Source organism: Megalops cyprinoides, chromosome 10 (genome assembly GCF_013368585.1).
Source record: "Megalops cyprinoides isolate fMegCyp1 chromosome 10, fMegCyp1.pri, whole genome shotgun sequence".
Classification (NCBI taxonomy): Eukaryota; Metazoa; Chordata; class Actinopteri; order Elopiformes; family Megalopidae; genus Megalops; species Megalops cyprinoides.
The window spans coordinates 9,349,646-9,370,673 of record NC_050592.1 but is presented as its reverse complement, the minus strand read 5'-3'; the positions used below and the strand labels follow the sequence as shown (position 1 = coordinate 9,370,673).

The following is a 21,028-nucleotide window of genomic DNA, read 5'->3' as shown; positions in this document are numbered from 1 at the left end:
AGTAGTGTGTGTGTGTATTATAGAAGGGGTGGGGGGAGGGGGGGTAAGGATTATTATGGGATGTCTGCCCCCTGATCTCTTTGTGTATGTGAGGATGTTAACCAGCTAGCTAGCTGGCTAGTGTCGAAAGAGAGGCAGCCACGGAGAGCGACCATGTAACGTGTTTGCCTGATCGACATTTGAGTTCGCCTTTGTCTGCTTAACTGGATATTAGCTAATTGATTTTTAAACTACATATATGAATACCTGGCCATCTATATCTGAGGATATCCAACAAGGAGGAACAATCTCAACCCGGGACCCTATTATAACGTTACGTCCTCATTACCATAACAGGGTTCATTCTGAACAGTGGGATTATCCGAGTTGTGAGTAGCTGCATTTGCCTGATATTAAGACCCCCAAATTAAAAAAATTAGTGAGGGGAAAGTGTGTCATGACAGGTAGCCAGCTAGTTTGCTAGCTAACCGTACAGTCGATCAATTCATTGGAGTCATAAATTAACATTAGCTATACTCGTGGCTAGTTACTTGTACCGCGACAGATTACTAATCGCTACGCAGACGGTGTGTGAAATACATAGCTATCTATAGACTCTAGTTGTATTGCTAGCAAAGATACCTACATTGCTATAAGAAGATGGTTAAATAGCTAGCTAGCCAAATAAAAAGCGATCATTTTATTAGATTATTTAAATTTTACTTTGAAATGACAAATGCACAATTAGTGGAATACACCGTTTTACTGTATGAGATATAGGTAACTGGCTAACCAGCACTGTCCTGGGGATAAATTGAAGTTTTAAGAAAAAAATAACATTTCTTTCGCTGCATTTTGTTGCTGGCCCCCATCCTTTCTCTATTTCTCATTCCCCCCTCCCTCTCTGACAAGAACTGACCGAATAGTGAGAGCTAACTTAGCTAGCAAGACAACTGGATTATCTGAAAGGGAGATATAGTCTAGCTACATTAGGCAAGTATTTATATTAATTCACGTTGCTGCCGAGCGAGCTGGCTTGCTAAATAATATCAGTAATAATAATACAAACACAATATGTCCGGGAGCGAAGACGACAGAGACGATTTCGGACCTTCAGAAGACCGGTCACTGATACAAGGTAACGGGGTCAGCAATATCTTATCTTGTTAATGTTCACTATGTAGCTGTATGTATTGCGTATTGGTTAGCTACCTAGCTAAGGCAAGTAGTTGTGCCGCTGCTGAATAAGGTTGACGTGCTCCTTTAGCCAACATAATGCGAGTAGCTAGCTAACTAACGGATTTGTTAGCAAAATGCATGGCTATTCTAGAGGTAAGAGAATGTTTGGTTTTTCAGTTTTTTACATATTCTAGCAAAACTTAACTTCTTGCAATTTGGTGTTCATTGTCGCACGCCACAGAATTCATCTTAAATTGCCAGTCCCGGAAAACTAACCAAGCTAGCTAACGTCAGCTACCTTATTGGCTTGATGATAACATTGGTTTGTCAAAACAGTGCGACTCACTGTAGAGTTCTCATGCATTCAGAATATTTGTCTTCCTTGTTACTCCGCAAATTACTTACCAGCAAACAATAACTGAATTAGCTAGCTAGTTAACTGGCTAGCCGGATCTGCTGTTCAGTTGTAATTTACAGGGACACATCAAACAAAATTTTGTAACTTGCTAGCAACATTACTGACGTCAGGTTTGTTCGTTCTCGTGTTTGTCAACTACGGCCTAGCTATCTTTTTGCAACTTTTTTTGCCACCAGATGGACTAGCTGGCTCGCTACACATTGACAGCTGCCTTTTACGGCAACATTAACATTTTGTAATGTGCATTTCTACGTTATTAAATATTTTTGTCCACGTATGACAGAGATTCTGTTTGGCTTGGTTGGTCAGTTGTGTTGGGTAACAAACGCAACTAGGTAGCTAGCTTTCCAGAGCTAGCTAGCAATCAAATGTCAGCTTTCTAGCTAGATATTTTAAAATGCCGGCTTGGGACATATGTACAGTAAAGCTAACCGGCATCTTCCTGACTTCTACAGCTTACTGGTAGCCACATTGACGTGCTAAACAAGAAGGTTGTTTAAGACAAACATCTTTAAAAGCCAATTTTACGCATCACTCGGTGTAATCGCAGCATAACGTTATTCATGTCCTATGACAGCATGGAGTTTGTAGTGGTACAAATGACAGGTAGTAAACATTACATATTTTCCACCTTGCTCCGTATTTCTCTACGAAGGAGGTCTGTAGTGACTTCTTGAAACGAACTGCATGAGGGATTATCTTCCGACGTAACACGTGTGAACATTTACATAACATACTGTACTTGTTTTGATGTGAAGACTGTTAGGATTTCTTATAGGTCAGCATGCAAGGGTCTACGTGAGGCGATAAACCAGGGCCAGCAATGAAATTATTTGCGCGATTGAGAAAGTTTAAGCTTTCGTTGTTGTGATGTGTTTGGCTGTGTGCGTTTCCCGCACGTTTTTTCCCCCACACTGTATTTTTTAACTGTATTGACAGTATTTATTTGGAATGTTTTAAAACATGTGTTTTACTCTATACTGTGTCAATTGTACGCTATAGTAATACGATTGTGCCTGAATGTAAATGGCTTGATGACAACCTGACATGCATGTTGATGTAACCGTTGCTACACAATGATACCTGCTCATTTCGATTATAGCATACAACCGGGCCAGTGTAATTATCCTTGTACTCATCTTTGGGGTTTTGAGGCACGTATCTCAGCGTGCAGCTCGTAATGCTGTCTACATTTTGTCAGACGAAGAGGATCTGGAGGAAGAGATTTCTGAGGGAGATGCTCCAAAGGTGAAGAAGAAGAAGAAAGCCAAGAAAAGCCGTGACAGCAAGAGCAACAAGAGGCAGAGAAGCCGCAGAGAGGTACCTGCACATTTGCCTGTTGTTGGACGAGCGTTGGGATTTTCCCCATGCTGTGTGCGACTGTTTATAATACTGTACTTAGAGTGTGTGTGTGTGTGTGTGTGTGTGTGTGTGTGAAGCAGTGGTGGCTGTGCGCTTTGTTTTGCTTCTTAGTCCGTATTTGTGATCCCCACTAACTGCACTCCGATTCACTTCGGCAGGATTTGGACGGGAGCTCTCCAGAGGAGCTTCACGCTGCAGATGGGGGCGAGGGGTGTGATGAGGAAGGGGGTGGGGGCAGGTCGGACAGCGAGGGGAGTGACTACACCCCCGGCAAGAAGAAGAAGAAGCGAGCGAGCACGACGAAGGAGAAGAAGAAAGGCGGGACAGGTGGAGAGAGGGATAAGAGCGGAGTAGGGCCGTCCAGCGGGAAGAGTAAAAGGAAGGAGGTGGAGCCTGAGGAAGAGGAAGATGAGGATGACGACAGCCAGGTGGGTGTTTGGCTAAAGCAGAGAGAAGGGCAGGGGACTTTTGGGAGCTCTTTCTGAGGATAGATTTTATCTGATAGATAAAACTGCAGCCAGCCTAACACTCAAGTTCAAATTCAGGTGCACTACTGGTATGGCAAGTTGAACAGTCATTGCCATTGCCAGCAGCATGTGAAAGAATACATGGAAATCTGTATGCATAGGTGAGGATGTGACATGACGCAGTCAGTCTGCATATTTAGTATCCTCTATCCTTTCAGGAGCCGAAGACATCTGCACAGCTGCTGGATGAGTGGGGGATGGAGGATATAGACCATGCTTTCACCCACAAGGACTACAGTACCCTCACCAACTACAAGGCCTTCAGCCAGTTTGTCAGGTAGCTCGCTTTCTTCTCCTCTGTCTTTCAGCTGCAGTGTACACTCTTCTTTCTCCCTTCTGTTTCGTGTGCTGATTTTGGCTCTTAACTGAATGACCCTGCTCCTCCTCTGTGTGGTATCTGAATTTCCCCATCCTCTTTCTGGAAGCGTAATGTACAAGGCGCAATGCATTTTATTTCCTCCATCAAACTCTCATTCTCTGTGGCGCCGCACACTTTGTCCCTCTCCCCCTCTTGTATTTTGTCATCCTCATGCTCTCCTCTCCTCCAGTGGACTCCCCTCTCTTTTTCTCATCTCCCTCTCTCTTTCTCCGGCCCTTCCTAGGCCCCTCATCGCTGCAAAGAACCCAAAGATCGCGGTGTCCAAGATGATGATGGTGCTGGGGGCCAAGTGGCGCGAGTTCAGCACCAACAACCCGCTTCGGGGCTCGGCCACTGCCACCGCCGCCCTGGCGGCTGCCAACGTGGCCGCGGCCGTGGAGAGCATGGTGACCAGCGGCGCGGAGGAAGGGCAGGGAGCCAGGCCTGCAGTTGCGGACGGCGCCTCCTCAGCCGCCCCTGCTCCATCCGCTGCAGTTGAACCCCAGCCGCCCCCTGCACCCCCCTTGCGGAAGGCCAAGACGAAGGAGGGCAAAGGTCTGGGGCAGATTCGCCCTAGGTGTTTCAGATACTGCTTTGATTTTTGCGTTCCAAGCTCAGTTCACGCCTCTCTTGTTTTCCCAGGTCCGAACGCTCGTAGGAAGCCGAAGCCGCCGCCCAAGCCTCAGGAGAAGAAGGTGAAGACGAAGAAAGTGGCGCCGCTCAAGATAAAGCTGGGCGGCTTCAACAGCAAGAGGAAACGCTCTTCTGTACGACGGCTTCCCCCTCTCTATCCTTACCCTTTGCCATCAATTTGAGTCCTGTTTGAGCTTTGCCACTCAGAAAAAAAGCTAACGCGTTTCTCTCCCTTCCTCTCTGTCAGAGCGAGGAGGACGAGATGGATGTGGACAGTGACTTTGATGATGGCAGCCTCAACAGCTTCTCGGTCTCGGACGGCTCCAACAGCCGCAGCAGCCGCTCGAAGAAAAAGGCCAAGTCCTCCAAGAAAAAGAAGAAAGGTCAGTGCCCTGTGTTAGCGTGACACGCTGTCACGGACGTGCCAGTCATTTTAAGTGTGTGTATCTGTGTGTGTATGTGTGTGTCCGTGTGCACGTATTGGTGCGTATGCATGTGTGTGTGTGTGAGAGACAGAGAGAGAGAAAGAGAGAAAACAGGATCCTGTAATTGAGCAAACCTCCCCCCTTATCTCCCCTGCTCGCCCAGTGGACGAGGACGGCGACGGGTACGAGACGGACCACCAGGACTACTGCGAAGTGTGTCAGCAGGGGGGCGAGATCATCCTGTGCGACACCTGCCCCCGCGCGTACCACATGGTCTGCCTGGACCCTGACATGGAGAAGGCCCCCGAGGGCAAGTGGAGCTGCCCCCACTGTGTGAGTCACTCACCTTCCTCGCTTTCAGACGGTCGGTGTTAATAATCGATTAGTGCCACCGTGTAAAGGAGCTGCAGCCATGGAGCTGGGCTCTAGTGTGTCGCTCTGGGCCTCAGCGCGGCGTTGTCCTTCTCCCGCGTCTTAACAGGAGAAGGAGGGCATACAGTGGGAGGCCCGGGAGGACGGCTCGGAGGGAGAGGAGGACAACGACGGGGACGGGCGCAGGGACGGAGGGGAGACGGAGGAGGACGACCACCACATGGAGTTCTGCAGGGTCTGCAAGGACGGCGGGGAGCTGCTCTGCTGCGACTCCTGCCCCTCGTCCTACCACATCCACTGCCTCAACCCGCCCCTGCCCGAGATCCCCAACGGAGAGTGGATCTGCCCCCGCTGCACTGTGAGTGAGCCCTCCCGGGGGCAGGAGTCACGGGGGACTGACGGGAGACATGGAAGACTGGGAGGGTTTAGGGAGGATAAGGAGGAGCAGCAGTGTAGTGTAGTGGTTCAGGAGCAAGACTTGTAACCAAAAGGTTGCCAGTTTGATTTCCCGCTGGGGAACTGCTGCTGTACCCTTGGACAAGGTGGTTAACCCACAGTTGCCTCAGTAAATATGCAATTGTTTAAATGGATAAACTTGTTAAAAAAAAAAAAAAGAAAACGGTAATCGATGTAAGTCTGTTAAAATGTGTATAATGTAATGTATAATGTAATGAATGACATGAGTCAGGTCTAGACCATGGGAAGAAAATGGGGGGGTGAAGGAGTGGGTTGGGAGATGTCGGCAGTGTTGTTGATAAGTTGTTCAATTGTCAGTGTGTTATGTAGTGTGTTTATCTCTGTTTTGTCAGTGTCCGCCCATGAAGGGTAAAGTCCAGAAGATTTTGACCTGGCGCTGGGGAGATGCGCCACCCCCCACGCCCGTGCCCCGCCCCCCTGACCTCCCGGCAGATGCTCCTGACCCGGCTCCTCTGGCCGGTCGCCCAGAGAGAGAGTTCTTTGTAAAGTGGAATAACATGTCCTACTGGCACTGCTCCTGGGTCTCTGAGCTACAGGTAAACACACCTGAACTTTAAGTGTCTACATACAGCCACACACCTGTCTGTGATTCCCCCTGTTCATGCCCTTGTGGTGAGCCGTTGTTCAGTGCTCCTGCTTCATGGTGTCTGGGTCAGAGATGAGTTTACTGCAACGGTTCTGGCATTTTTTCCTGCCGTCAGAAACGTTTGAAACTAGTGCTTATGTTACACTGAGCCATAATTGCTTACAGTTGTCTAGGTAATTAAATATATTTGTAGTGTCTAGGTATATCGTCTGGATAAACAGCCAGATAATGTACAGGTCTGTTACTAATAGTGCCTGTAGTTCATCGTTCAGAGTTAAAATGCTGTTGTGCCACGTCTCACTCAGTCCGTGTACACATGTCACCCACCCAGCTGGAGCTGCACTGCCAGGTGATGTTCCGGAACTACCAGCGCAAGAACGACATGGACGAGCCTCCGCCGGTGGACTTCAGCGGCGAGGTGGACGACGACAAGAGCGTGAAGAGGAAGAACAAGGACCCGCTCTTCGCCCACATGGAGGAGCGCTTCTACCGCTTCGGCATCAAGATGGAGTGGATGATGATCCACCGCATCCTGAACCACAGGTAACCACTGACCTCCACCTTCCCAGCACTGACCTCCACCCTTCCAACACTGTCCTGCATCTTTCCAGCACTGACCTAAGCCTTCCCAGTACTGACCTCCAAATCCCCAACACTAACTTTAATGCTTTCAACACAAACCTCCATGTTTCAAGTACTGACTTCCATGATTCCAACACAGACATCTACCTTCCCAGCACTGATCTCCACCTTCCCAACACCGACCTCCAAATCCTTAAAACTGTCCTTGATGTTTTCAACACAGACCTCCATATTCACAACACAGCTCTCCACGTTTCCAGTACTGACCTCCATGTTCCCAACACTGACATCCACCTTCACAACACTGACCCCTACCTTCCCAGCACAGACCTCCACGTATACATCACTGACCTTCATGTTTTCATAACATACATGCATGTTCCCGTTACTAACCTGTGTGCCTCCAACACTGACCTGCATGTTCCCAGTTCTAGTGAAAACGATCTTCCTGTTTGGGCTTACTAAAGGTCATCAGTTTTTTGTTCTTGATTCATATTTCTGCTTATTAAAGTTTTAATGTCGCAAAGTATACCGAGTTCCTCCACCAGATCTGGGACCTTGATTTTGGATAACTGCTCTGTAATTCATCCTGTGATTAGCTGTAAAAATTAAATGATGTTCAGTGACAAATTAACAATCTTTTCCTTAGTTTTTTGCAGGTTTTTCACCAGTGAACAGGCAACAGACACATTCAGTGTCCTAGACATTTGCAGCAGTTGTTACAACCCCCCAATGCAGGTCGTGGAAAAGGAAAAGTAAGATTAAAAAAAAAAAGTAAAGTATTCTAAACAGAGTATCTCCTGACTCCATCTTTCAGCGTGGACAAGAAGAACAACATTCACTATCTGATCAAGTGGAGAGAGCTGCCGTACGACCAAGCAGCCTGGGAGAGCGAGGACATGGAAATACCGGAGTACGACATCTACAAGCAGCACTACTGGAACCACAGGTACCTAGCTGGCCCTGCACACGCACAATCTCCAGATCACGTACGAATTTCATTTGCCCAGAACAATTTCACCTGCACCAAGGCACAGCTGCCCAGCGAACCACAGCTGTCACTATCGTAGACTGAGTTTTGCATTGCGTTGCATTGTCCGGTATGCTGGCCCTCCACGCGTTTGTGTTTCATGAGTAGAATTGTTGTGGTCATGCTGTTGTTTGCTCAATCCAATGTGGGTAAAGGTTTTAATCTGCATTTTTAATCTGTCCCTCTGTCTGTCAGGGAGCTGATGATGGGTGAGGAAGGAAGGCCGGGGAAGAAGCTGAAGAAGGTGGCGAAGGTGCGGAAGCTGGACCGGCCTCCTGTTAACCCCGTGGTGGATGTAAGTGAACGCGCTGTGCTAACCTCACACTGCAGACTCACATTGTCTGACGCTCCATTCCGCATAGCGTGTGGTGACCTGTGGTAACCCCCCCCCCCCCCCCCCCCTCCTCCCCGACTCTCTACCCTCCAGCCCACCATCAAATTCGACCGTCAGCCCGAGTACCTGGACTCCACGGGGGGCACGCTTCACCCCTATCAGCTGGAGGGGCTCAACTGGCTGCGCTTTTCCTGGGCCCAGGGCACCGATACCATCCTGGCCGATGAGATGGGCCTGGGCAAGACTGTCCAGACCGCTGTCTTCCTGTACTCTCTTTACAAGGAGGTGTGTGTGTGTGTGTGTGTGTATGAGAGTGATGGGCAGGAGGTGATTATGAGGTGGGGGTTTAAAACCACTTTACTCATAGTTGTGCTGCCCCACACCCATTACAGAGCTCCCTTGTTGTAGCTTGTCCCTTGGTAACACTGAATTGCCATTTAAATGCTGTGAACTCGTGACTTCCATGTTCCACTTCTCCACTATGGACAATTATTAGTTGTTCTCTGTACTGTGGAACCTCTATAGCATGATGCTTAGAGTAGGGTAGCATTATAAAAAGATCTTTTTTTTTCCTAGCAATGTCTGTGTATTCACAAGGAAGTGCTATACATTTATAAGTTTGCTCTAATCAAAATATAGATTGGCTTACACAGTTACACTGTACTCTCTCAGGAATGTCTTGCATCCTTCTGTTCCAGTGAACGCGCATACCCAGTTGTAATGCTGTCTCCGTGTCCAGTCTGCCTGTCCCTGTCAGTCAGTGTCAGTGGATTGATGGACAGACAGGACACACAGTAACGCTGTCCATTAAAGGGGACGTTTCCAAAGCTGGGACTCTGTCCTAAAGGCAGGACCGCACACTGACCAGTGCCGCTGTCAGATGCGTTCTTTCAGCTCCATATTCTCTCTCTTTCCTTTTGTCTGCTTTTCTCTCACTGTGTCTTACTGAGGTTTTACTACCTGCATTTCCTGCTACAGTTGTGTTGTACTGTCAAAGTGCTTAGCACTCTCTGCCTGCCCCTCCCCAGGGTCACTCCAAGGGCCCTTTCCTGGTGAGTGCCCCGCTGTCCACCATCATCAACTGGGAGCGCGAGTTCGAGATGTGGGCGCCCGATATGTATGTAGTGACCTACGTCGGTGACAAGGACAGCCGGGCGGTGATCCGCGAAAATGAGTTCTCCTTCGAGGACAACGCAATCCGAGGCGGGAAGAAGGCCTCTAAGATGAAGGTGAGAATGGGACGTGGCGGTGCACAGGGGGGTGGGGGGTCGCGGAGGGGCGTGAATGGAGGGTGTGGGGAAGGGGTGGGGGTCCTGGGCGTGGGAATGGGGGCAGTGGGGGAGTCGTCCGATTTGTTTCCATAACATAGCAGCTCCAGCTTTGTCCTTTTGGCTCCGTGCTTGGGATTGGTCACCTCTTGGTATCAGTGTTGTTGTATACATGTTTCTCCTTCGCAGAAAGAGGCCTCTGTGAAGTTCCACGTGCTGCTGACCTCCTACGAGCTGATCACCATCGACATGGCCATCCTGGGCTCCATCAACTGGGCCTGCCTGGTGGTGGACGAGGCCCACAGGCTCAAGAACAACCAGTCTAAGGTAAACATAACTGTCCGGGACACTGAACACGGGGTGCTGCTGCGGTGTTGAGGCGCTGAATATGTGACGGTCTTCTCCTGTGTGTGGCCCAACAGTTCTTCAGGGTGCTGAATAACTACCCCCTCCAGCACAAGCTGCTGCTGACCGGGACTCCACTGCAGAACAACCTGGAAGAGCTCTTCCACCTGCTCAATTTTCTCACGCCCGAGAGATTCAAGTCAGTACACCTGTGTGTGTGTGTGTGTGTGTGTGTGTGTGTGTGTGTGTGTGTGTGTGTGTGTCTGTGTGTGTGACTTCTACCTGTTGAACTTCCTCATACCTGAGAAATTCAAATTAGTATACCTGTGTGTGGGAGAGTGGCATTTACTTGATCAACTTCCTCATGCCCAAAAGGTTACTGTTGTGTTTCCTCATTATGCAGTCCCTCAGTCTGTGTTAGCCTTGAGTTGTTTATGCTTCCCCAAGTGGTGGATATGTGCTATTTTCATGGAATCACACTTGGAGTCAATGCAGCAGTACTGCTCTTTGATCTTTAGTGTGACATTGTCACAGTGTCATAGTGAAAGCAGTCTCCCTCCTCTGTCTCAGCAACCTGGAGGGCTTCCTGGAGGAGTTTGCGGACATCGCCAAAGAGGATCAGATCAAGAAGCTCCATGACATGCTGGGGCCGCACATGCTCAGGAGGCTGAAGGCCGACGTCTTCAAGAACATGCCCTCCAAGACGGAGCTGATCGTCCGCGTGGAGCTCAGCCCCATGCAGAAGTGAGCGGAGGGAGAGGGAGAGAGAGAGACAGGGCAGGAGTGGGAGAGGGGGTGGGAGAAGGATTGGGAGAAAGAGCAGCAGTGGGATTGGGGGGTGAGAGCAAGACTGAGAGAGAGAGAGTGGGAAGATAAGTGGCACTGAGACAGGGAGAAAGGTGTAGAGCAGGAGTAGGACAGAGTGGGATTGTCAGCAAGGGATAGAGTGGAAGCGAGGTCCAGGGTGGGAGCAGGGCATAGTGGTTACGCTTTGTCCCTTAGTTGTCCCTTTATTCTCATTCCAGGAAATACTACAAGTTCATCCTGACCCGTAACTTTGAGGCCCTGAACACTCGAGGAGGCGGTAACCAGGTGTCTCTGCTCAACGTCGTTATGGATCTCAAGAAGTGCTGTAACCACCCCTACCTCTTCCCCGCGGCTGCAATGGTACATGCCTTTCCACAGGAGTACGGTGTATGAGTGTGGTGTTGGAAAGGGGAGATACAGTTCTTGTGTGGTGTGTTGATTGTGATGCTTTTAAATTACTTAATACTAAGTACTTAGCATTAATTTGAATTGAATAACGTTATTTTCCATCCAAGCACAGGAAAGAACAGACTCCCATTAACAGAGACTCCCATTAAAAAATGCACCTTGAGATTTTTAGTGTACTTATGCAGCTAACAGAAATATCAGCACCTTGTTTTGCGTAGAATCGTGTCTGCACACTCATGAGATGCACACAGTGAGTGCCTAAGGGTCCATGATTGCGTTGTGGGCTCACAGGAAGCGCCTAAGATGCCGAACGGTATGTACGACGGCAGCGCTCTGACCAAGGCTGCCGGGAAGCTGCTGCTGCTGCAGAAGATGCTGAAGAAGCTGAAGGAGGGGGGACACCGGGTGCTCATCTTCTCCCAGGTAACCGCTGGCGCTGATGCTATCTCTCTGCAAGCATATCCTGCGCACGCCGTGCACGCTACCCGGCGCTGCACCCTCTGATCTCAGTCTTACTCCACTCTCCCGCCATGTACGCTTATTACTGCTTGCACAGTCAACCGAGTAGCAAGCGTGCACGTCCTGTTGTTGTAGACAGCGCTGTCGGACCCTGATAGCCTCCTTCAGGGAGATGCTTCTTCTTCACTGTTGGGCTCACGGAGCCTGCATCCGGCATACGTGCTGTGCAGCGGCTAACGGGCACTCTCGCCCTCCTTCAGATGACCAAGATGCTGGACCTGCTGGAAGACTTCCTGGAGAACGAGGGCTACAAGTACGAGAGGATCGACGGGGGCGTGACCGGCACCATGCGACAGGAGGCCATCGACAGGTTTAACGGTGAGGCTCCGTTCTGGAGGGTTCTGATTGGGCGATGCTGCTAATGTACCCTGGACCCTGATTGGTTCAGTGTTGTGTTAACTCCTCCCATCTTTCTCCTTGATTTCCCCAGCTCCTGGAGCCCTTCAGTTTGTGTTCCTACTGTCTACCAGGGCGGGAGGTCTGGGCATCAACCTGGCGACTGCCGACACTGTAATCATATACGACTCTGACTGGAACCCTCACAACGACATCCAGGTACATGCAGGCCAAGTGTCACAGCGCAGAGGCGCTGCTTGGGTTTTTTGTCAAGCAAAAAGTGTGGTTACACATGAAGCTGCTGTATGCCGTCATTCCAGATCCTCAGTCTGTCTCTCTATTTTATTTCTCATTTTCTTTGCATGTCATGACGTTATTGTCATTTTAGCACATGCTCTTATTCCGAGCAACTTACAAAAGTTACAGTTTTTTACGTGTTATCTGTTTATATAGCTGAAAATTTAATGAGTCAATTGTGGGTTAAGTACCTCGCCCAAGGATACAACAGCAGTGCCCTAGTGGGGAATTGAGCCAAGCTCTTCTCCTTACCACTATGCTACACTGCATAATGTTAGGTTGTGCTGTAAACATATTTGATGTGTATGTGATACATTGCGTGTATCTCTCTCTCTCTCTCTCTCTCTCTCTCTCAGGCGTTCAGCCGAGCTCACCGTATTGGTCAGAACAAGAAGGTGATGATCTACCGCTTTGTAACCAAGGCCTCTGTGGAGGAGCGCATTACTCAGGTCAGGAGAGTGCGCAGTGCTCATTACGCTGCTGAAGGTGTTCTAACATCAACTGCAAGTAACACCATCGGAGCACTGAGCTCCGTCCAGTTTCATATGACACAGCTATACTGTATGTGACTTGCAAACTGTAGAGCTATACAGCATGCCAACGGTAATGACAGAAGTGGATAAAAGTGTTATAAGCTGCTGGAACCAGTCAAAGTGATAATGTTGGGGATGGTAGTGATGAAAATTGATTGCAAGAATGTTGTGCCATCTTCTAATCGTCCCGCCCCAGGTAGCGAAGAAGAAGATGATGCTGACCCACTTGGTGGTGCGGCCCGGTCTGGGCTCCAAGACGGGTTCCATGTCCAAACAGGAGCTGGACGACATCCTCAAGTTCGGCACAGAGGAGCTGTTCAAGGATGACAATGGGGAAGGTGCGTATCTTCGGAGACTGCCTCTCCTCGTGTGTCTGTATATCAGGCAGCTTTTCCACTGTGAATAGCGGAGGATAGGCCTCTCTCTGCCTCTCTCCAAGGCCTGTGATAGGATTGCTGGCTTTGGAGTGCTCACTTTGTGTTTTGTGCTGTAGGACGTTAACCCTCTCTCTTCCAGGAGAAAACAAGGAGGAGGACAGCAGCGTCATCCATTACGACGACAAGGCCATCGATCGGCTGCTGGACCGGAACCAGGACGCCACGGAGGACACGGAGATCCAGAGCATGAACGAGTACCTGAGCTCCTTCAAAGTGGCCCAGTACGTGGTGAAGGACGAGGATGAGGAGGTGAGTCTTGGAGCGTGTGTTTGTGCGGATTGGGATAAAAACTGCACCCGTGCTCAGGAAACCTACATACGCCGAAATGCCACAAGTTATTGAGGAGCTACCGCAAGGCATTGAGACGCCACGGCCAACCACGTTCACAGAAGAATGTTTTTAAGCTCTTCATTCTTCTCCTCTCTCCACCTCCTCTCCCCTCCTCCTGTCTCCCTCTCTCCCTCTCCCACAGGAGGAGGAGGTGCAGCGGGAGATCATTAAGCAGGAGGAGAGTGTGGACCCAGATTACTGGGAGAAGCTGCTCAGGCATCATTATGAGCAGCAGCAGGAGGACCTGGCCCGTAACCTGGGCAAGGGCAAGCGCATCCGCAAGCTGGTCAACTACAACGATGGCTCACAGGAGGACCGAGGTAGTAGACGGGGTACAGAAAACCATGCGCATTACTACTACCTCTACTACTGTGTGTGTGCTTGGTTTGTAAGCAGGTAGCCCCTCAGCCCCCTGTGTCATTTAGCTCTGTCTAGTTCTACATGCCTCCCACTACTTTGAGCTGGGTATTGGTAGTGTTGTGTGTTCGTGTGCGTGCATGCATGTGTGTGTGTGTGTGTGTGTGTGTGTGTGTGTGCGCGTGTCTGCATGTGTGTGTGTTTGTGTGCGTGCATGCATGTGTGTGTTCGTGTGTGTGTGCGTGCCTGCATGTGTGTGTGTTTGTGTATGTGTGTGTCCACGTGCTGCCTTGAGGACATCTGCCTTGAGGTTTTGCTTGAAGCACGCTTGAGTTTGTGTCTCTTTTAAAAGCCAAGCTCAGAAGACATTACATTTTGGACAAATCAAATTAAAGATGACATCAATGGCCAGATTCAATCTGTCTGCAATGAATGAGCTTTGTCCCTAACTTCGAGTAAAGAAGTTAGGGTAAATGTTACCACTAACTTAGTTTGGTGTTTGCTTAAATCAGAAAAACTGTTATATAAGATCCCAAAACATAACATTTTCTCCAAGTGACAGCAAAAGCACCTAAATAAAAAATAGTTAGAATAACTATAGAGTAACCACTAATTTACTTTTTCAGCTCAGCAGACAATTCTCACTGACACATTTGCACTGTATTGCAATACCTATCCCTCTGTGTGGAAATGACATGGCAGATGTGGGTGTGGATTACACTGTTTGCGTGTGTATGTGTGTGTGTGTGTGTGTGTGTGTGTGCGTGGGTGTCTGTGTTTATCGGACTGAGTTTCTTGTTCGTCTCTACATCCCTGTTCCCCAGACTAGTGAAGACAGCGTTTAGTCTCGCTACCTTACTACCATCCGTAGCTATCCTTGACTGTGTGTTTATTGTCTGCCTCCTTTCTCTCATCCTCAATAGACTGGCAGGATGATCAGTCTGACAACCAATCCGATTACTCTGTGGCTTCGGAGGAGGGTGACGAGGACTTTGATGAGCGGTCTGAGGGTAATGCATTGAACTTCAGAAAAAAAAAAAACTTCAGGCTTCAGACAGATTGTTGTTGATGATGATTAAGATTCTTCAGTGTGTTTGTGAGACTGTGGAGGCTTAACCCTGCCAACATTGTGTCTTGTGAGCAGTGAACTCTCGCAGGCCGAACAGGAAAGGGCTGAGAAATGACAAAGACAAACCGCTGCCCCCCCTGCTGGCCAGAGTGGGAGGGAACATTGAGGTCAGTCTGGGGTTCTCTGTGGGTGTAAATTGGTTGTTGTGTGTGTGTGTGTGTGTGTGTGTGTGTGTGTGTGCACTGCAATAACTTTTACATACCCTCATCTTCCAGGTGTTGGGCTTCAACGCACGGCAGAGGAAGGCCTTCCTGAACGCAGTGATGCGTTATGGGATGCCGCCGCAGGACGCCTTCACCACACAGTGGCTCGTCCGGGATCTGCGAGGGAAATCCGAGAAAGAGTTCAAGTGAGTCTCACCCAGACTCCCACCCCCCCCCAACTTGTGTATGGAGGCATCCAGGGGCCTGAATTCACTCCACTCCTCTTTCCCTCCCAGGGCGTACGTTTCGCTTTTCATGCGGCACCTCTGCGAGCCCGGCGCAGACGGGGCCGAGACTTTCGCCGACGGCGTACCCCGCGAAGGGTTGTCACGGCAACACGTCCTCACACGCATAGGCGTGATGTCCCTGATCCGGAAGAAGGTAATGTCTCCATCCTGATGGCGTGGGCCACTGATTGGTCAGTTGTTAGGATCTGGGGCCTGATCTTTGGGTTGATGTGGTGTTGATCAGGTGCAGGAGTTTGAGCACGTGAATGGTCAGTGGTCCATGCCCTGGATGATGGAGCTGGAGGAGACCAAGAAGGCGGCGGCTTCTCGCCCCGACTCCCCCACAAACCCCAAGACCCCATCCACCGGGACCCCTGCTGACACCCAGCCCAACACGCCCGCTCCAGGTGCCCCGCACACCCAGTCCGCACACTCACCCCGCTGACTGCTCAGCTTCCGCTTCTGCCTGCCTGCCTGCTAAACCACCTTCCAGAAGCAGCACCACCCCTATTAACCTGCCTCCATACAACTTTAACGCTGTCCGTCTGTCTGTCTGTATGTGCTTCTCCAGCCCCCAAAACACCCTCCACTGGCACACCTGCAGACACGCAGCCCAACACACCCGCTGCAGGTAATTACCAGCTTCCTCTCCATGTCAGCGCTGGCTCTGCACGCAGCTCTGCTGTTGGCCCATCTGCATACCGTCTCAGCGGACAGGAAATGGCATCTGACGCTCCACCGCTCTCTTCCTGTTGATTTTGCAGAGGACCCCGCCAAGGCGGAAGATGCCGCGAAGGAGAAAGAGGAGAGGAACAACGGAGAGGGGGAGAAGGAGGGCAAGGAAACCAACAAGGCGGAAGAGCCGGAGGTAATGTCCCCTTGGGATGACTGCCCGGTTTGAATGGAGTACAGTATCCAAGCTAGCCTGTGTGAATGGCCTGTTCCCTTGCAATGACTGTCTTGTCTTGGTCTGAATGCAGTACAGTGTCTAGGCTAGCCTGTGCGGATGCCGTGTCTGAGAGGTCCACCTCTCCCCCTTTCAGATCATTGAAATCCCTGATGAGAAAGACAAGCCTCCTTCTCCTGAGAAGAAACCCACCGAAGGGGCAGCCGCAGCTCCAGCTGTGGAGAAGGATGGAGGGAGCGGTGAGGAAGAAAAGGAGAAGGAGAAAGAAGGAGAGAAGGAGGAGAAGCTGGCCGAGTCGGCGGAGGAGAAGAGCTCTCCTACCGAGGCCAAGCCTGAAGGGTCAGAGGTCAAGGCTAAACAGGACGACGCAGAGGCCAAAGGTGAGATCTGGCGGAGCAGTCGGGCTCAGTGCAGTAGTGTGAATTTGCGTAACTTCTACAGCCAAACAGACCGTAAAAGCTGAGAGTTCACAGTCTCTTTCCCCATCTGTTGTTCAGCTGAAGAGAAGGAGGAGAAGCCAGAGAAAGCGGACAGCAGCCCTCCTGCGGATGAAAAGAAAAGTTCAGGTGCACCTCTCCTCCGTCGTGCCCAGGTACCCCCGCCCCCCGCACGGGCTGCGCGCACTGACCCCCGGCTCTCTCCCCTCTCCCCCCATCCAGATCAAAAGGAGGACAAAGACGGGGGCAAGACGGAGGAGCCTGCCAAACTGCAGAACGGAGAGAGCACCAAAGAGGGGGCGACGGGCGGGGCCAGCGAGGAGAAGAAGAAAGCTGGGAAGCAGAGGTTCATGTTCAACATTGCAGACGGAGGGTTCACAGGTAAGAAGAGAACAGGTGAATAGGCCTCACCTGGATGAGGGAAGCACTGGTAGCTGGCTAGTGTACAGTGCAGTTTCATTCATTGAAAACAGCAGAACATAGTGTCTCGTATATGCAAGGTAATGTCTGGGTACAGTCATGCATGTAGATTAATTCTAATACTCCGTGGCCTCCTTGATCAAATATTCCAATAATAATTTATAACCAAATAATCATTACCTTCCCCCACTACTGTATGAAAGTGCAGCTCAGTGTAGATGCTGTAGACCTGCAAAGAACTCAGGCTGAAGTCTAAATAATTACTGGATTATGACTGGATTATATGAAATAATTTCACCGGATTATATAATGAATATTGATGAGAAAAAAAAAACAACAGAATTTTCCTTTTATGTTGATGAATTATTTCCTTAGTGATCCAGGTTATGCGCCAGTGACCTCACAGTTGAATATTCAAATCATCCCCAATTGTCTGCCTCATCCCAGGGCCGCCGGCCCAGCGGGAACGCGCTGTGTTAACCCTTCCCCTGTCTCTCAGAGCTGCACTCGCTGTGGCAGAACGAGGAGAGAGCCGCCACCGTCACCAAGAAGACCTACGAGATCTGGCACCGTCGCCATGACTACTGGCTGCTGGCTGGCATCATACAGTATCCTTTACCCTGACGGTGCGGTGTCCCCTCCTGCCTCTGCCGTGACTGATACAAATACAGGGCAGTCTGTCTGCGTCCAAGAATGTGCTACTGATACCGGATCAGTAGAAGTCTTTGTACTCCCAAACACTCAAAACTCCCTGGCCTCACATTGTAGGGTTAGATACTTATGGCTTTCAGGTGGAGTACTGTACTAAGTAGCCACCTTTGCTGTGTCTGTGTGTTGGTATTCTCTTGTATGTGTGTAGTTCAACCGTGAGCATCTTCATGCACATCAGGTACCAGTACATCTCTACACTCTCAGAACTAAGGAACAATGGGGCATGGAAATCTGTATTTGATTTGATAAAAATGAACGACCAATTTCAACTACAAAGCCATAAATCCAAAGGTCAGTTCCTCATGAAATTGGTGTGTATCATTAAATTTTATATCTGAACAATGGTCTGTGTCACAGACTCATTGGTGTTATCTCTGGATACTGTCAGTGCTCTGTAACCAACCGTGGATAAGGGTTACTAATTAACAAAAACTGAACGGGGAGCATGTCTATTATTAGTTATCCGTCACTGTGTTACGCTCCCTGACTCCAGTGACCCTCAGACATGGCTATGCACGCTGGCAGGACATCCAGAACGACGTGAAGTACGCCATCCTGAACGAGCCCTTCAAAGGGGAGATGAATCGAGGCAATTTCCTTGAAATCAAGAACAAGTTCCTCGCCAGGAGATTCAAGGTACAGAGACATTAACATTAACACTACTGTCATGTAGCAGATGTTCTTATTCAGGGTGACCTGAAACAGGTTCCAGATTTTTTACACATTATCCATTTAAACAGCTAGATAATGAGGCAATTTTTTGGGGTTAAGTACCATGCCCAAGGGTACAGCAGCAGTGCCCTAGTGGGGAATCGAACTTGCAACCTTCCAGTTAGTAGCCCTGCTCCTTACCAACATGCTACACTGCTGCCCCACGTTATTCAGAGACATGCTATTCCCGCCTTTGCTTAGACGCCGGAGACACCGTATGGGTGGTGGCTGGATAACTGCAAGTGTGTCTGTCTCTGTACCAGCTACTGGAGCAGGCCCTGGTGATCGAGGAGCAGCTGAGGCGGGCAGCATACCTCAATATGTCAGAAGACCCCTCCCACCCCTCCATGGCACTCAACACACGCTTCAGCGAGGTGGAGTGCCTGGCCGAGTCCCACCAGCACCTCAGCAAGGAGTCCATGTCCGGGAACAAGCCGGCCAACGCCGTCCTGCACAAAGGTGACCCTCGCCAGATGCCGCTCTCTCCCCTGCTCACCTGCGGGATGGAAAGCTCAGCAAGTGCTCACCATCTCCCGCCCCTGTCTTTCCCCAGTGCTCAAACAGCTGGAGGAGCTGCTCAGCGACATGAAGGCGGACGTCACCCGTCTCCCGGCGACCATCGCCCGGATACCGCCTGTCGCTGTGCGGCTCCAGATGTCCGAGAGGAACATCCTGAGCCGCCTGGCCAGCAGGGGCTCGGAGGCGCAGACGCAGCAGGTACCGCACTGACACGCAGCTGCCCGGCACGCGCTCGCGGAGACCGCCGCCCGGCGCCCCTTCCTGCCCCTCGCACAGCGAGCAGCACGCCGTCACGCCTGCTGCGGAACCCACTGTATTACTGACGCACCAATCGGTAGCAGGCCGCACTAATGTTTCATTTCTACTGTACTGGATGGCACAGTATTTCCTGTAGAGCATTTCTTGCTGTTGCGCCATAAACACTGTTAAGTGTAATAGAGAAATAACAGGTGGTTTACAGATACTTTATCTTCTCACTCACTCTAAGGTGACTCAACAGTAGCCTGTCTCAGGCTGCCCCCCCTATCCCCTCCATCTCTACATTCCTGATTGGCTCTTGGATGATGACATCACACCCATGCTTCTTGAAGCCATGCCCCTTTTTTTCCCCTAAATAAGGACATACAGCAATTCTATAGGCTGATCCCTGGAGGCAAAGATAGCAAATTGATTTTTCTTTTTGATGTTTGTTTCTTTATCTTTAATATAATTATTGTTATATTATTATATTATTATAATTATTGTCATTTCTTTTTTTGGGACCTAAAATAAAATGTTAACAATATGTGAAGTGTAGTTTTTTCATTGATGGTGTGTATGTATGCGTGTGTGTGTGTGTGTGTGTGTGTGTGTGTGTGTGTCACAAAGTGAAATGAAGGATGTATATAAGTGGCAAATTGACACAGCTGGTCTAGAATTCAGCTGAATTTAGAGTTAAAAGGGAAATTAAAAAAAAAAACTCAACTGCCATCTTGAAAAGAGCTCCAGCAATCTGTCATATTTATAATGTAACGTCACACCAGTATAGGCAAAGCACTGGACAATATACAGTATACAGTTCTGGTCAACATAATTGGCACCCCTGTATTTTAAGTACACAATGTACAACATCTCCAAAACCTCCTAAAACAAGTTTGTAGTGAAACAGCTTTGGTCGATATACACTCACGTTTGATACAGAACAGTACAGGATAAAACAATAACAATTTAAAAAGAAATGGTTGGAAGAAGTATAAAAACAGAAACATTGCCATGGATACAATTATTGGCACCCTTTTGAAGAATTCAAATTAGATTGAAAAGAAGTAGACTGTCATTCCAGTGAAATTTGACTGTCATGTGAAAGTGTCAGAGCACACACGACTTGCACTAACCAATGAATGATGGCTTTAATGCTTAACAAGGCTACCTTAGTTCCCTGTTCTTTTTTCACAATGGTGAAATGAGAGCTGTCTGAGAGCATCAGGAATGCTATTATCACCAAGCACGAGAATTCTAAAGGACATCAAGTCTATCTCCAACGACCCTGGCATCCCTGTTTCAACAGTTCGCAATGTTGTTAAGAAGCTTGAAGCTCATGGAACTTTCAAGAACCTTCCAGGACGAGGCGGGAAGAGGAAAATCGATCAGAGGGGTCTTCAGAAGTTGGTGCGAACTGTGGAAAAAAACACCACATAAAACCTCCACAGAGCTTAAGGCTGACCTGGAGCAATCTGGAGTGATGGTTTCGTCCCGTACCATACGCCACACACTAAACCGAGAAGAGCTTTATAGGCAAAGGCCTAGGAGGACCCCCCCACTGCTGAAAGACAAACACAAAAAGGCAAGACTGATCTTTGCCAGGACCTGCCTAGACAAACCACAAT

At 49.4% G+C, this 21,028-nt stretch overlaps 1 protein-coding gene across 5 annotated transcripts; it reads left to right on the top strand.

The window, feature by feature from the left end:
* The first annotated feature begins 38 nt into the window (after positions 1-38).
* chd4b (chromodomain helicase DNA binding protein 4b) lies at positions 39-19,869 on the top strand. 5 transcript variants are annotated; one of them, XM_036538110.1, is made up of 41 exons: positions 39-1,117; positions 2,778-2,896; positions 3,097-3,366; positions 3,624-3,742; positions 4,068-4,378; positions 4,466-4,590; positions 4,704-4,839; positions 5,045-5,214; positions 5,363-5,611; positions 6,063-6,266; positions 6,648-6,859; positions 7,716-7,847; positions 8,124-8,223; positions 8,356-8,547; positions 9,291-9,491; positions 9,720-9,857; positions 9,953-10,074; positions 10,446-10,619; positions 10,901-11,042; positions 11,382-11,513; positions 11,810-11,927; positions 12,040-12,164; positions 12,599-12,691; positions 12,972-13,113; positions 13,292-13,461; positions 13,685-13,862; positions 14,823-14,909; positions 15,044-15,135; positions 15,244-15,377; positions 15,468-15,612; positions 15,703-15,865; positions 16,030-16,089; positions 16,223-16,326; positions 16,502-16,745; positions 16,863-16,931; positions 17,025-17,183; positions 17,722-17,830; positions 18,437-18,569; positions 18,908-19,103; positions 19,198-19,361; positions 19,651-19,869. In XM_036538110.1, exons 1-41 carry the CDS (start codon positions 1,054-1,056, stop codon positions 19,663-19,665), a joined length of 6,012 nt encoding a protein of 2,003 aa, XP_036394003.1. In that variant the 5' UTR covers positions 39-1,053; the 3' UTR covers positions 19,666-19,869. The 5 variants fall into 5 exon arrangements, with proteins under 5 accessions (XP_036394003.1, XP_036394002.1, XP_036394006.1 ...); XM_036538109.1 differs by having other exon boundaries at positions 13,685-13,874; XM_036538111.1 differs by lacking the exon at positions 39-1,117 and adding an exon at positions 1,221-1,311 and having other exon boundaries at positions 13,685-13,874.
* Positions 19,870-21,028: the final 1,159 nt, after the last annotated feature.